Source organism: Doryrhamphus excisus, linkage group LG7 (genome assembly GCF_037039965.1).
Source record: "Doryrhamphus excisus strain RoL-2023G ecotype Guam linkage group LG7, RoL_Dexc_Guam_v1.1, whole genome shotgun sequence".
NCBI lineage: Eukaryota > Metazoa > Chordata > Actinopteri > Syngnathiformes > Syngnathidae > Doryrhamphus > Doryrhamphus excisus.
In genome coordinates this window covers 18,353,655-18,368,701 of record NC_136363.1, presented here as the reverse complement: position 1 = coordinate 18,368,701, position 15,047 = coordinate 18,353,655, and the positions used below count along the sequence as shown (strand labels likewise).

Here is a 15,047-nt window from a genome sequence, read left to right as displayed (position 1 = left end):
ACTTACATATGCAGCACATCAGCAAGTTACAACGGAGATAATATTAGCAACATTTTAAAATATGATCGACAGAGTGAGATTTTGCTTTCTTCGTCTTTGCACCCGCTGAGCTATACAGGTGCATATTGGGAAATGTATTCTTTACCGGACAAAAGCCTCAAAATCCGCCATTACGTATATTTTATCAATTTTATTTAAAAATGTGGACTACTTTACGTTGTAATCGTTATTATGTAGAGTGTTTACGTTAGTTCTGCCGTGTATGGGGCTTTTCTGGTTACTGGGGCGCTTGGTTAATAACTGTTAAAACTACAATTCCCAGAGTGCACTCTGACAGCTTATACTGTACATGGCGTCTTGTCGAAGAAGACAAGAGGCAGGTCGCCTTCTGACACCCAGATAGGCTGTCAGATTTTTTTAAACGGTAAGCGACAGTTATTTGTGCGAACGGTTTGGAATGATATTTAGCATAAAATGTGTAATAAATGCAGATGTCATTGTGAAATTATTTATGCCTTATATCAGCCTCCTCTGCTAATAACAGTGTTAGCTAGCGACGGTGCAAAGTGTAGCTTTCTTTGGTGTTTTGATTAGAAAAAATGGCGACTTTAGCTCTTTTCTTGTGTATTAAGTGTCATAATGGAGGTGGTCACATCCGTCGGTGTGGAAGAGGAGACGCATTTGACGCGGCTGAGGTTCGACGCCGCCGTCAAAGTCATCAAGAGTTTGCCCCCGGATGGTGAGTCGACAGGCGGACACATTGGTCGGGGTTCTATCGGAGAGTCGAACCGGTTCACTTTTCCTCATGAACTGCTGTGAAGCAGCAGCAAGTGACGACGTTACAACGGCTTTGCTTTGCACTGGATTTAAAACGGCTTAATCCACTTTGAAGTGCAGACATGCTGCAACGCTGTTGGTCAACATGTTCGACTTGAAAAGTGCAACTAAACATACTTTGCTTTTTATCCTATACTAGGCTCCTTTCAGCCCTCCAATGACATGATGCTGAAATTCTATAGCTACTACAAACAAGCTACAGTGGGAAAGTGTAACATCCCCAGGCCTGGTTTCTGGGATGCAGTGGGTAAAGCAAAATGGTGAGGAAATAACGACACGTGTAAAACCAGTTACCGTTCAAATGAATCAGTTTTGTGGAAGTGTGTTCATGCACACTGCATATTGACATAGCAACGTGGTGCACCAAAATGATTAAACATTAATTGCTTGGACTAAGGGCTGTACGGTGGACGAGTGGTTAGCGCGCAGACCTCACAGCTAGGAGACCAGGGTTCAATTCCACCCTCGGCCATCTCTGTGTGGAGTTTGTTTTCTCCGGGTACTCCGGTTTCCTCCCACATTCCAAAAACATGCTAGGTTAATTGGTGAATCCAAATTGTCCATAGGTATGAATGTGAGTGTGAATGGTTGTTTGTCTATATGTGCCCTGTGATTATATATATAACAGTATAGTGTATAAAAATATTGTATATAACAATATAACTAAAGTCATCATACAGCAACTTCACACTCAAATATCCAAACATGTACCAGGGTGTACCCCCGCCTTTTGAAGACAGTTGGGATAGGCTCCAGCAACCCCCGTGACCTTTGTGAGGAAAAAGCGGTAGAAAATGAATGAATGAATGCTTGGCCTAATATGGGTCTGCATAAGTTTGCTTTTCACTAAATTGAATGAACAGATAATATGCAAAATGTGACATCTTGCAGACTAAACATACATTGCACAACTTTGCTTTTTTTTTGCCCTCAAATAACACGCGTTGCTCGGTTTAGCTGATCTCTGGACCCCCGCCGTTTTGCTAGATTAAAAAAATAACATTGAAAATGTAACCTCTTACCCACTGGGGCGGTGCACTTCCTTTTCCTACTATCGTGACATTTGGAGGCGGGAGGTTATCAGGAAATTCTAACATGTATTTTTGGACTTTGTAACTCGTCGGGGGAACATGCTGACCTTATCATAACAAAGTCAATTTACTAGTTTTGTGTGTTAACTTAAAACAGGGATGCGTGGAACACTCTGGGTGACATGACCAAAGAAGCAGCAATGGCGGCTTACGTTGATGAAATGAAACTGGTATGTTTTTTTTATTCTTTTCTTCTGTTCACGAGAAATGCTGAAATACTTACCTTTGGATTCATGTTTGGGTGTAGATCTTGGAGGGCATGCCCATGACTGGTGAGGTGGAGGAGCTCCTGCGGGTCCTCGGCCCCTTCTACGAGTTGGTGGATGAGAAGAAAAAGATTACACAGATATCAGACCTGAGCACAGGTTGGGTTCCTCGATGATGCCAATTAATTATTAATAATAATATTATTAACAATTTGCCCCTTGTCACACTCAGCACGTTTGACAAAGTTTGCTAGGCAGCTGGAAGGCAAGTACATAAGTGTTGTTTTTTTAAAAATTATTTTTAATAGCAGATATGCTTTTAGCATCCATTATTTTAGATGTAGATGTTGTAGTGTAGAATTTTTGTGGTCCTGTCGCTTCACGCATTGTAACTCTTTAACAACACAAGAGGACGGGGTGTGTACAAAGAAATTAATCGCAGTTAAACAATAACTGTCTCGTTTAACTTTAAGAACAAAGGCAAAGTTGATTTGCATCACAGATGCCATACACGTCTTATTTTGTAACATCATACATAGTCTTATAAGTGGAATAAGAAGTTAAACAGAGGTAATCGACTTGTGTTTTTTTAAGTCTGCTAACTTAAAGTGCCGCTGTGGCCCATAAATGGCCCGCCACAAATAGATTTGGGGCTACCTGTTCACGCTTGTTCATAAATACACTAGAATAAAACGACAAAGCAATTAAGTTTTTTAGCCAATAGCCAATTATTATTAATGGTTGCTCAACGGAGATTCAGTTTTATGCAATTTGACACAAATATTTTCCCCAAAAAGTAGTGAAAACCTTCATTGTGCCACCTCATATGCATTTATTTTAATTATTATTTATTCAAAATTATTTAAATTATTTGTAAAAATTACTGTTTACGCTGTACATTGTTCATATTTGATGTCATCTATTTATTCTCCACATTATTATTTATTTATTATTATACGGGAGCCAGGAAACGACATTGATGTATTTGAAGCGTGCATTCTGGCTAATGGCCAGCAGGGGGCGAAAGGCTTCAAAGCAGCAGTTAGATCTTTTGTTTTGACAGTTTTTCAGCTAAATGTACTCTAATTTCATCAAGTCTGTTTATGGAGTTGAACACGGTTTGATGGTGTGCTGTTGTTTTTTTTTTTTTTTGCCAGGCTTCGGCACGGCCCTGAACACCGTGTGCTCAAAGAGCATGGCGAAGAGCATCGTTAGAAACATGGAATTGAACGGAACGTTGGAGACCCGGCCAGCCAAGATCATGCCAAAGGACGAGGAGGAAAGCTCAGGTGATGAAGAAGAAGAAGAAGAGGAGGAGGATGAGGAGGAAAGAGATGCTGAGACACAGCAGGTCAAAAAAGGTAAGAAAAACCTTTTTGTCAAAATTGTTTTTTGGAAATCTCCCCTCTTCAACACGCTTCTCCGCAGCCTCGCAGCCGAAGAAGAAGGCGCACAAAACCGCAAATGGCGGCGTCGCTCATTTGACCAACGGCAGCCATTCGCTTGGTTCTCAGGACGCCTCAGCCGGTCAACCTCTGCTCAACGGCCACCACGAGGGTGAGGAAGGATTTCTATTGATGTTTCACTCGTGGTACTGAGCAGTCTTTCTACACTTCCTCAGATGCCTGTACAGACGTGGCGGCTCTCACCCAGCTTGCGAGCGACTCGGACAGCGAAGTGTATTGTGACTCTGTGGACCAGTTTGGTCAGGATGAGGCAAGAGAGAACACAAATGACAATGATCAGATTTCCTCATATAGTATAGTGCCTCGGTAGGTGCTGCTGTTTTGGTTAGCCATGTTATAGGTCCCAAATATTAGACTAATATATATTAGTTCATAGGTATGAATGTGAGTGTGAATGGTTGTCTATATGTGCCCTGTGATTGGCTGGCAACCAGTCCAGGGTGTACCCCGCCTCTCACCTGAAAACAGCTCCAGCACCCCCGCAACCCTTGTGAGGATAAGCGGTAGGAAATGAATTAATGAATGTCCAAAAGGAGTAGGAAGAAGCAAAGCTTATCAAATCCTACCCCTCCATTTGGTACTTTTACAATCAGAAACTGTTACATTTGTTCACTTCCTGCTTTCATAATATAGTTAATTTTTTTTATTATTTACTCCGGTTTCCTCCCACATTCCAAAAACATGCTAGGTTAATTAGCGACTCCAAATTGTCCATAGGTATGAATGTGAGTGTGAATGGTTGTTTGTCTGTATGTGCCCTGTGATTGGCTGGCGACCAGTCCAGGGTGTACCCCGCCTCTTGCCCGAAGACAGCTGGGATAGGCTCCAGCACCACGACACTCGTGAGGATAAGCGGTAGAAAATGAATGAATGTTCTAACAGCGATAAACAAATGTAATAAAGGGAAAAACTGGTTCCCACAGGCTTCGCTACACATCTTAAAATGCAGTCTGGATAGATACAGATGTATCATATCTGTATCTGTCATATATATAAGTTTGATGATTTTTACTCAGTGTGAATAGGCGAACAGGATGATGCTGCTGGTAAAATGTCGATAAAAATCTATGCTAATGTTGCTAACGTGTGTCCCCCTCTGTCCCACTCATTACTATTGGGTGGGTAAAGTGTACATTCATTCATTTTCTACCGCTTATCCTCACAAGGGTCGCGGGAGGTGCTGGAGCCTATCCCAGCTGTATTTAGGCGAGAGGCGGGGTACACCCTGAACTGGTCGCCAGCCAATCACAGGGCACATATAGACAAACAACCATTCACACTCTCATTCATACCTATGGACAATTTGGAGTCGCTAATTAACCTAGCATGTTTTTTGAATGTGTGAGGAAACCGGAGTACCCGGAGAAAACCCATGCAATTGAAATTGAGTGGAATTGAACCACTTCTCCACCGTGCACCATAGGTCACCTTTTAAAAGTAGTTTTGATTGTCACAAGTGGATGATTAATGAGTACATAGCATCCATTACAGTAGAGGCTACTATTTGAGGAAATACTGTTTGTAATAGTGATGGACAATCTGTCTATTATCAAGTCACTCATGTTTTAAAGAGTGTAGAGCAAAACCGCTCTCTGGATGACCTGGAGGAGGAGGAGGAGGAGGAGAACTGTCAGGATGTCCAGGGACCACCACAGATGATCAGGTGCGGAGGAGAGGATGGAGACGCTGGCAGGAGCATTACGCAGAGGTCGAGGTTGAACGTGGACATGCCAAACTCCTCAGTCGGAGGCAAAAGAGGTAAAAACCGCTGCTGTCAAATAGCTTAGTTAGCATTTTAGTTTAGCCCGGGGACTCACTGTTGTGGTGCGCGCTATCCAGGCTCCAGGTCCTCTAGTCATGGCTCTGGTGCACTGAAGCCGATACATGACGGCGGAGACGATGGCGACGGCAGCCGTAGAGGCGGTGCGTCCACGTCCGGCATCAACCTGAACGAGCAGATAGTGGCGGCGCTGGCCCAGCTACAGGATGACATGAGGAGCGTCCTGGAGAGGCTCCACACCCTGGAAGCCCTTACTGCCACTCAGGTAGGTCAGAGCGAACAGACTACATTTGTTATGTAATAATAACAATCATAATAATACATTTTATTTGTATAGCGCTTTTCAGAGTACTCAAAGACGCTTTACAGTAGAGAAAAAAAAATAAAAATAGAGTTGAATAAAAACAGAGTAAAAGATGCATTAAAATACAATATCCATACATTCATTCAGAGCTAAAACAAGGCTAAAAGCGGGGCGGGGTGCAGTTAGACATTAAAAATGGATTTAAACAAGTGGGTTTTGAGTTGTTTTTTTGAAGGTGGGATGGTCGAGGTAAGAGGGTGGGGGCAGCGATGGAGAAGGTTCTGTCTCCCCAGGTTCGGAGCTTGGCCAGGAGGTTGGAGTCTGAGGAGCGAAGGGGACGTGGGGGATTGTGTGGATGAAGGAGGTCTGTGAGGTATGGAGGGGTCAGATTGTGGAGAGCTTTTTACGGTGATGAGAAGGACTTTGAAATGGATACGTTGGGAGATGGGAAGCCAGTGGAGGTTTTTAAGGATGGGGGTAATGTCTTCACGGGAGCAGGTGGAGGCGAGCAGCGGAGTTCTGAATATATTGTAGTTTGTTGAGGGTTTTGGATGTTGTACCATAAAGAATACTGTTGCAGTAGTCGATTCTGGATGTGATAAATGCGTGGATCACGGATTCAGCGCCAGATAATGAATGTGATGGACGGAGTCGGGCTATGTTCTGGGTTAATTGTTTGACGTGGGGTTCGAAAGAAAGGGTAGGGTCCAGAAGGATGCAGAGGTTGCGGGTGAGCGGGGATGGAATGAGGGTGGCACTGTCGAGTTTGAGACAGAAGTTATGGGTGGATGTTGATTTTTTTTTAGGACTAATGATGCTAATATCTGTTTTGTCACTGTTAAGTTTGAGGAAATTGTGTTCCTTTCAGGTTTTGATGTCAGTTAAGCAGTTGGTGAGTGTGGAGTAGATGTTGGAGTTGGTGGAGATGTAAAGCTGAATATCATTGGCATAGCTGTGGAAATTGAGGCCATGACGATGGATTACCATTTGATATATCGATTACCATTTGTACCATATCCTCATTTTACTCATATAGGGTCCAATAACGGCGCCATCATGTGGTAGATTTTCTCAAAAATTACCACACAGGCAACACAATAGAGGTCCATAGTATGCCAATTTTTTCCACAGCGGTTCAGATCTTAATTTTGTCATTATCTTTCCAGGCCAGGTCAGCGGCCATGTCTCCTGTTCACTTGTCAACCACAGTCAATAGGAACAGTCAGGTGAACACACAGCTTGATCTATGGCTAACGCAATTCAGCTAACGCAATATCAGACTCGTTGTAGTAACTAATAATCATTTTGCATGACACGTCTTATCCTCTAGAAACCATCCTGGTGGCCTTTTGACATCTCGCCCACCAGTCTGGCCTTCGCTGTGGTCTGGCCGTTTGTGGTGCAGTGGCTCATTAGCCTTTACCTGCAGAGGAGGAGAAGGTACTCCTCATCCTCCAATCTCACACACACACACAGCAGTTTAATGAGTGTTCTTCTTTCCTCAGACGCCTCAACTGAATCCCCCTGTGACTTTCAGCAGTGGTTGCTCCCACTTGCAGCCCAGTAATCATTTGCTTTTGCACTAAGAAGACAACGAAACTCTTGAGAAAACATGTCCTATGTGTGTGTGGTGTTAAAAGAATGTCTTTTGCGCTGAGGGAAATCCACAGAATGATGGCTGTTTCCATAGTAACTAGGGCTTCTCTGCACAAGTGGGCCAGATAATCTTTTTTTGACGTGGTTTTAACTTTTCAAATAGTTGCCCAGGCAATGCTGCTAAAACTGTTATAACGACTAGCTAGGGAAGCGAGAATGTGAGGATAATATATAAATATATATACTGTAATATGTGACATTATTTGTAATTCTGATTAGTATTAATATTTATTGCTTTTAGCAACACAACAATCTACTGGCCAGCTTAATGTTTAGGTTTCATGATCCACATAGAAGTGCCTCAACATCCCATCGCACACATTATGGCTTTCATATTCACATATTGTAGCGCTTGTAGTGCTGGACCAAATCAAATAACTGGCTTGTCATCAATGTTTTTTCTATGTTGTCTAATTGTGTGATAATATAATGTACTGTAGTGACATCCATACAAACTGTAAACAAGGGGAGCAGACCTAAATGCAATATTTTCATTGCATTGTCATAATAAAAAAATCCATTTCCAAAAAGGTCTGCACTAACCTGTTATCAAAGAGCCATTATGTTGTAATAAAATGTAAAAAAAAAACATTAATAGTTTCTACTGAAGGCTTTGTGGCCCTCTGCCTGTGGATAGAGCGCACTCTGCATGTCCTAATCTAAGCCTCAAATAAAAGTTTCATAAAGCGTATTAGTGTCCTGCGGTGTTTTTCTTCAGCACGCACAATTTACTTTGTTTTATTATTTATTGGGGTGTCGTGGGAAGGGTGACGGAGTACATCGTGTGTGCAGGAAATGGATCAAGAGCATAAAAACAGCAGCAACTTTTTTTTTTAAAAAGTATGCAGACGAGCGAATAAAATATGTCAGTACATATATTAGAATTCTTTAACAGGCGTATGTGTAGCAAACAAATGTGAGACACATCATAGGAAAGAAGGGAAACTACTGTAGCCAATTAACTATTGACATAAAAACCTCATGTAAGTAGTGATTGCACTTTTTTTTGTGTTTTAAACATTTCTAGCCAGACCGGGAAAACTTGACTAAAGACTGAAGCCTGACACGGCGATGTGCTGAGCGTTGTTTCTTGCCTCAAAGTACGATGTGTCCGTCTCGTCCTCGGGCTGCGGAATGAACGGCATAGGCTGGTTCTGCAGGTTCTCCCAGTCGGAGCCCTCAAACAGCGGATGACACTTCAGCTCTGTTGGGACAAAATGATATTTGAAAAAAAACACAAAAAAATGCTCAGACCACCACAATGTATCCCACTGTGCAGATTTTTCATGTACAGGGCGGCACGGTGGACAAGTGGTTAGCGCGCAGACCTCACAACTAGGAGACCAGGGTTCAATTCCACCCTCGGCCATCTCTGTGTGGAGTTTGCATGGGTTTTCTCCGGGTATTTCGGTTTCCTCCCACATTCCAAAAACTGGCGACTCCAAATTGTCCATAGGTATGAATGTGAGTGTGAATGGTTGTTTGTCTATATGTGCCCTGTGATTGGCTGGCGACCAGTCCAGGGTGTACCCCGCCTCTCGCCTGAAGACAGCTGGGATAGGCTCCAGCAACCCCCCTGCAACCCTCGTGAGGAAAAAGCAGTAGAAAATGAATGAATGAATGACATTTATGGGTCGTGGTCAAAAATGCTTAGGAAGACGCACCGGCATATATGTAATACAAAATCATCATTAGACAAATTCTCAATGTACTGCGGACAATTAGTTGCTCACTTTATGTTTAATGGCGGCCGTGTTTTCAGAACAATCTGGTGCACCAAATTTGGCAGTGAACTGCTAATGTTGAGGGGTCAAACACCGTTACGAAGACAATTTCAAATATCCTGACCTTTGAGTCCTGCCCTTTTAGTCTTGTCCATGGTCAGCAGGATTTCGATGGAATTCCTCGCCTTCTCCGACAGCTCCTCATCTCCGTCAGGCCAGGGGATGTCTTCAGGCCATTTAGCAACAAAGCAAAAATTTAATCATTTGTTTTTTGGGGACTGCACACAAGGTGACAATACCATAATAATAATAATAATAAAATTGCCCAACCTCTGTTTAGTATATTCTGGAAAACCAGTTGAGGCGTCTCGTCATTGAAGGGTGGCACGCCTGAGAGGAACTCGAACAGGCACACGCCCAGTGCCCACCAGTCCACCATGCAGTCTGGATGGCAAGGAGACACGCGTGTGAGCCGAGCACCACAGCTGGATGAACACTCGGTGGGTTAATGGGATCATCACACAAAAAATTGGTATCGTACTACCAGCCTTGTTTTGGATCAGGACCTACTGAGCAGTGTTATTAAGGTATATGCATTGACTGTAAAACAAAATGTGTGATGATAGCCATAGAAGAGGAAATTGAACTCCCTGCACCATAAGAAAGAGTCTTGCTGCTCAAAATATCTTCAATATTCTGTATCAATTCTATGCAGCTAACAAACAGGATAATTATACACTAAGCAACATTCCTGCAATTCCTATACAACGCCACTAGGTGACAACATCCCTCTGCAAAGACCTTCCTGTTCCCTTTCCAGGGTCTTCGTAGGTAGTACAACCTTTTATTAGGATAAAGCTGTGATGATAACCATAGAAGAGGAAATGGAACTTGCAGCAGTATAAGAAGGGGTTTGGCTGCTCAACATGAAATACTAATTGTGGATTGCATATAACAATTTCATGGGATTGATGTTAGAAACCAGGGTTCAATTCCACCCTCTGCCATCTCTGTGTGGAATTTGCATGTTCTCCCCGTGCATGTGTGGGTTTTCTCCGGGTATTCAGACTTCCTCCCACATTCCAAAAACATGCTAGGTTAATTGGCGACTCCAAATTGTCCATAAGTATGAATGTGAGTGTGAATGGTTGTTTGTCTATATGTGCCCTGTGATTGGCTGGCGACCAGTCCAAGGTGTACCCCGCCTCTCGCCTGAAAACAGCTGGGATAGGCTCCAGCACCCCTGCAAGCCTCGTGAGGATAAGCGGTAGAAAATGAATGAATGATGTTAGCAAGCAACTACCAATGGAAGTATTATGCAATATCTCTACTCCATAGAGGTGCCAACAGCCCTCAGCAAACACCTTCTTAGTACTCAATACTGTAATAATTGCCTGTAGAATTATAAAAGGTGTCATGATGGCGACAGTTTGAGTATGAAATAAATTATAATCAACATAAAAGCACAGAAAGCGGCATTAATCCTGCAAAATGACCAGTGAATGGCACAGTATTATTCATATCATGGCCCCACCCTTCAAGAATATCCACAACTAAGAATATGCAGGGCAACCCAATTTTGATCATAGTAGTGTGAGCGCTGTGTTAAAAGATCTACACAATCCACCTATTTGACACCTGCAGCAGCCAAGCAGGCAGTAAGCTGAGCACCTGATTCAAAGGAGAATTAGTTAGCAGGTGATTCAACATGCTTGCAAAAAAACAACAACAAAAAAAAAAACAACCTCCTCCTCCTTACTTACCACACAGAGCCATCCCTGAAACTCACAGAGAAGTCACGTGAGGTCAAAGGTCGGAGGGAAGAAACTAAAACAAAGCCGGCCTCGCTCCCGTCTTCGCTTACCGTGAGGTTTCCCCAAAAGAAGTTCTGGAGCCAAATAGTCCGGCGTGCCTAAAATGGGCGCCCCCTCCACGGGCAGCTGCCCCCTTCGCACACTCTTTGGTGTCCTGAAGGGGGTGTGAGAAGTCGATGCGGCCTTAGGAGTCTGATGAGAAAATATAATGGTGAAAATTATGCAATTATATTTGTCACCAGCAGAGGCGCTGTTTTAGTATACTAATTATTCATTCATTCATTTTCTACCGCTTTTTCCTTTACGAGGGTCGCAGGGGTGCTGGAGCCTATCCCAGCTGTCTTTGGGCGAGAGGCGGGGTACACCCTGGACTGGTCGCCAGCCAATCACAGGGCACATATAGACAAACAACCATTCACACTCACATAGTATACTAATTATTCCAATAAAAAGACCCAGTATTATGCAAATGTGCTGTTTAAAATAGGCTTCGCTACACATCAAAATGGAACCCACCTGGCAGAGCGAGCTATTATGCAAGCTGGTTCGCCTCTGGACCGGTGTAGCGGTACCCGAGTGACATGCCTGCATGGAGACGTCCATGCCGTCCATGGAGCCGATGCTGAGCCGCGACACGCCCGACGTGTTGGAGCGGTTTATGGAGCTGCAGTAGCTCCGGAAAGCCACCACGTTCTTTGGCTTGAGGAAGGAGGGGGACTGCGCCACGCCGCCGGCTGGATCGGGAGGCCTGGAGTCACAACTCGGGATGGAAAAAGAGAAGGTAGGCTGTGGTTGCGGTGGCTCTACGTTGTCCTCCTCAGAAGATGCGCTCTTTTTGGGAGGTCTGACCGATTCTAGTGAGGTGTGACCGTCTAAGTTCAGCGACGTTTCCAGCACGGAGACATCAGAGTCCAGACTCAAGCTTCTGCAAATGGCGCTGTTCTCGGCCAGCGGCGATGTGAAACTGGAATCTGACAGGTCCTTATTGGCGTCACCGTCCAATAACTCCTCCTCCAGTTCGTGGATGAGACTCTTGGACACTGCAATGGGACTGGAGCGCATGGGGGCCTGATTGTCCGTCGCAGCGATCCCAATGGCGGAAAAAGCTCCAGTGAGGCCCGTGTGAAAGCCGGCAGTGTCATGTGGAATCTCATAGCATCGTTTGTATTGCACGGTGTTCCTCTTGGCATGGTTCTCCAGTTGTTCTGGACTCAATTGCATGTCTGAAAATGTTCTCTTGATGGATGACGGAACAGAAGCGACATCTCTTGGCAGCAGAGAGACGGGCTTTGTTTCAGAGGGAGGGGTGTCTGGCTTCATGGGGAACTCTTTGGACTCCAAATGTCTTCTTGCATTCTCTTGGCTTTTTACATTTTCTTTCTACAGAACAGAAACAAATGATAGAAAAATGCCTTTTACAATAGCCACGTATACATGGACCCAAATATTCCAATTCCGTTCGGGTCATTTGCTCAAATGGAAAGAATCTAACCTTTGTATACACCTCATTCCGAAAGAAAAGTGCCAATCCGAATGAATATATAATCGGATTCACAGGGGTGGAATATTCCTTTCCCCAATCCGATTGAGGTATCTTGTATGTATCCGCTCAATCGGAAAGTTGTCAGGGTGTGTTCGTTCAGCGCATGCTCAGCTGTGACGTAACACGTGAAGTAATAAGTCTCTCATGGTTTTGAAAATGGCAGTGAGCAGTCATCACTGGACTACAGCGCAAAGTTCGTTTTTGATACAAACTTTAAAAGAACTGAATGTAATTGCAAGACTGGACGACCGAAAAACTATTATTATTATTATTATTAATTTAGGCCGGCACGCGTAGACCTCACAGCTAGGGGACCAGGGTTCAATTCCACCCTCCAATTCCATCTCTGTGTGGAGTTTGCATGTTCTCCCTGTGCATGCGTGGGTTTTCTCCGGGTACTCCGGGTTTCCTCCCACATTCCAAAAAACATGCTAGGTTAATTGGCGACTCCAAATTGTCCATAGGTATGAATGTGAGTGTGAATGGTTGTTTGTCTATATGTGCCCTGTGATTGGCTGGCCACCAGTCAACAGTCAATGTTTTCTGGTACATCATTCGGAAAGAGGAAAATCTCATGTAAACGTGGCTAATGTTAAGGTCCCCTATTATGCAAAATGGCCTTTATGATGCTCTAACTGCAGTATGTGTCCATAGTCTGTTTATGTCCACCACTTTGTACAACATGGAGCCTCTAAAATGCTTTTATGCAAACACACATGTATTTTGAACCCTGCTGGACACATGTGCAATTCCCTGGATGAGTTACACCATTGATAATTCAATACAATTCACTTAAAAGGCTGTCTGACCTCCTCGTGCTCCCACAAAGGGCTGACTCCTCCGTCCGTGTCGGTGGTGCTGCCCGCGCTCATCGTCTCAAACCGCTTTCGTGTCTTCATCAGCGTGGGCATCAGGTTTTTAGCCAAGTGATGTGGACTGAACACGGTGCTGTCCGGCCCTGTGAAGATTTATTAAAGTGAAACCTAAATTCCTACCCAATCTGACACTCCAGAGCATACCTTTCTTCCAAGGGTGGCGAGCAGGGGAGCTTGTCGTCCTCATCAGAGGGGAGCCGAGGGAGTTATTCTTCTGTTTCACTTTACCGCATAGCCCGGGAGAGGACGCGGCAGATGCACTGCAGTGACGCTTTCCTTCACCAGCAGGCGTGTTCTGTGTTGGAAAGGTAATCCGTCCATAAGTACAGTGTTTGCAAAATGACCCAAAAAAAATATTGAACTTACAAAACCGATACAGCTGATCAAGGAGAGGACTTGACCCGGCGTGCGGAAGTAATCCTTCTTGGGTTTTGCCAAGGATGGTGTAGTGAGGATATCCATAAGATTCAACTCTGATTTAATCACAGAAAACATTAGATTATCAAGTCATTAATTTGTTATGGTTTACTATAATAAAATAATACTGTGTATAAAAACACATTCAGATTATCATACAGTTTACAAATCAATTTACCTCGGTCAAGTTTGACTTTGGAAAGCCCAAAGTCGGTTAATTTAATGTGACCCTCATTGGAAATAAGCATGTTGTCCGGCTTTAAATCCCTACACAGGTAAAACACAAAAAAACATGTAAATGTGACGTTCACGTGTGTGTGCACAGAAACCTGGAGCAATCGTATGTAAATCATGCCACTGGTTGAACTGGTTTGTGTACCTATGGATAATCCCATGGCGGTGCAGGTAGTCCAACGCAAGCGCGACCTCTGATATGTATTTGACTGCCATGTCCTGGTCAAAATAGCCGTAAATATGCAGAAGAGACTTCACATCTCCTCCTATGAGGTATTCCATTACCTGTAAACAATGGAGGCAGTTAGCAGAAATACACAGAGGTTCCTGGAGATGTTTTGTGTTGCTTGTGTTACCAGGTAGATTTTGGTGGCTGTCTGAAGAGAGTAAAAAAGGTGAACTATAAAGGGGCTTTTGCTCAATGCCAGTGCATCCCTCTCTGCCTTCATCTGCCCGCCCATATTTTTATCCACCATTTCTGCTTTCTTCATTGCCTGGAAAAAAAATATTTATGATTCATTACACGTATATAGGATTAATTCTACTCAATAAAGAAGGTAAATATCCACTCACCTTGATGGCATATAAACGGGAGTTACATTTCTTCCGTGCAAGATAGACTTTGCCAAAAGCACCGCGGCTGATTGGTTTCAAAATAATGAAATCCTCGATGGAAGGCGCCTTCGGAGGCTCGGTGGCTTTATTGTTTAAAGTAAGTTTGTGCTTTTCCTCCGCGTCCATCTTGTCAAGTGTTCTCCGGTGTCTAAAATAGTCAGCAGTTAGCGTAGAATAAACACTTACATCATGAAGGAACGGGTAATGGTTTGTTTGGGACGTTTGAAAAACGCTCTCTTCCGGTGGGGTCCTTTGATGTCGAGTTAGGTATGCAAGGTAGATGCCGACTCAAAAAGTTCAAACCGCGAAAGGATACAAGAGTTGTTACATTTTTGGAAATATTCGTTAAATATTCTATATATTAATATGTATAGTGACTACTTAATGTTTAATTTTCCTGATAAAAAAACATTTTCATCAGGCATTTTTGAAATAGTAACAGACATTACATATACCGCACACAGCCCCGTTTGCTTTCATTCGCG

The 15,047-nt window shown here is 43.6% G+C and overlaps 2 protein-coding genes across 3 annotated transcripts; one reads left to right on the top strand and one right to left on the bottom strand.

The window, feature by feature from the left end:
* Window positions 1-292: 292 nt before the first annotated feature.
* acbd5a (acyl-CoA binding domain containing 5a) lies at window positions 293-8,029 on the top strand. Of its 2 annotated transcripts, XM_058060375.2 has the most exons (14): window positions 293-424; window positions 633-739; window positions 977-1,097; window positions 2,026-2,098; window positions 2,176-2,293; window positions 2,367-2,399; window positions 3,292-3,495; window positions 3,563-3,691; window positions 3,756-3,850; window positions 5,172-5,358; window positions 5,440-5,645; window positions 6,851-6,910; window positions 7,015-7,124; window positions 7,190-8,029. In XM_058060375.2, exons 2-14 carry the CDS (start codon window positions 640-642, stop codon window positions 7,200-7,202), a joined length of 1,449 nt encoding a protein of 482 aa, XP_057916358.2. In that variant the 5' UTR covers window positions 293-424; window positions 633-639; the 3' UTR covers window positions 7,203-8,029. The 2 variants fall into 2 exon arrangements, with proteins under 2 accessions (XP_057916358.2, XP_057916359.2); XM_058060376.2 differs by lacking the exon at window positions 2,367-2,399.
* Window positions 8,030-8,067: 38 nt separating this feature from the next.
* mastl (microtubule associated serine/threonine kinase-like) lies at window positions 8,068-14,819 on the bottom strand. Its single transcript, XM_058060374.2, has 12 exons — window positions 14,521-14,819; window positions 14,304-14,441; window positions 14,093-14,232; window positions 13,892-13,980; window positions 13,663-13,769; window positions 13,441-13,591; window positions 13,231-13,379; window positions 11,395-12,258; window positions 10,929-11,070; window positions 9,395-9,508; window positions 9,189-9,290; window positions 8,068-8,544 (listed from the first exon to the last, which is right to left on the bottom strand). Exons 1-12 carry the CDS (start codon window positions 14,686-14,688, stop codon window positions 8,387-8,389), a joined length of 2,322 nt encoding a protein of 773 aa, XP_057916357.2. The 5' UTR covers window positions 14,689-14,819; the 3' UTR covers window positions 8,068-8,386.
* Between the last annotated feature and the right edge of the window lie 228 nt (window positions 14,820-15,047).

Bases quoted from the DNA above. Each gene is read 5' to 3' on its own strand.
- mastl (XM_058060374.2), bottom strand. From the start codon at position 14,688: ATGGACGCGGAGGAAAAGCACAAACTTACTTTAAACAATAAAGCCACC. The intron at 12,259-13,230 runs GTCAGACAGCCT...TCTGTTCTGTAG, and splicing joins CTTTGTGGGAGCACGAGGAG to AAAGAAAATGTAAAAAGCCA. The intron at 8,545-9,188 runs GTCAGGATATTT...TTGTCCCAACAG, and splicing joins TAAAAGGGCAGGACTCAAAG to AGCTGAAGTGTCATCCGCTG.
- acbd5a (XM_058060375.2), top strand. From the start codon at position 640: ATGGAGGTGGTCACATCCGTCGGTGTGGAAGAGGAGACGCATTTGACG. The intron at 3,692-3,755 runs GTGAGGAAGGAT...ACACTTCCTCAG, and splicing joins GCTCAACGGCCACCACGAGG to ATGCCTGTACAGACGTGGCG. The intron at 3,851-5,171 runs GCAAGAGAGAAC...CATGTTTTAAAG, and splicing joins ACCAGTTTGGTCAGGATGAG to AGTGTAGAGCAAAACCGCTC.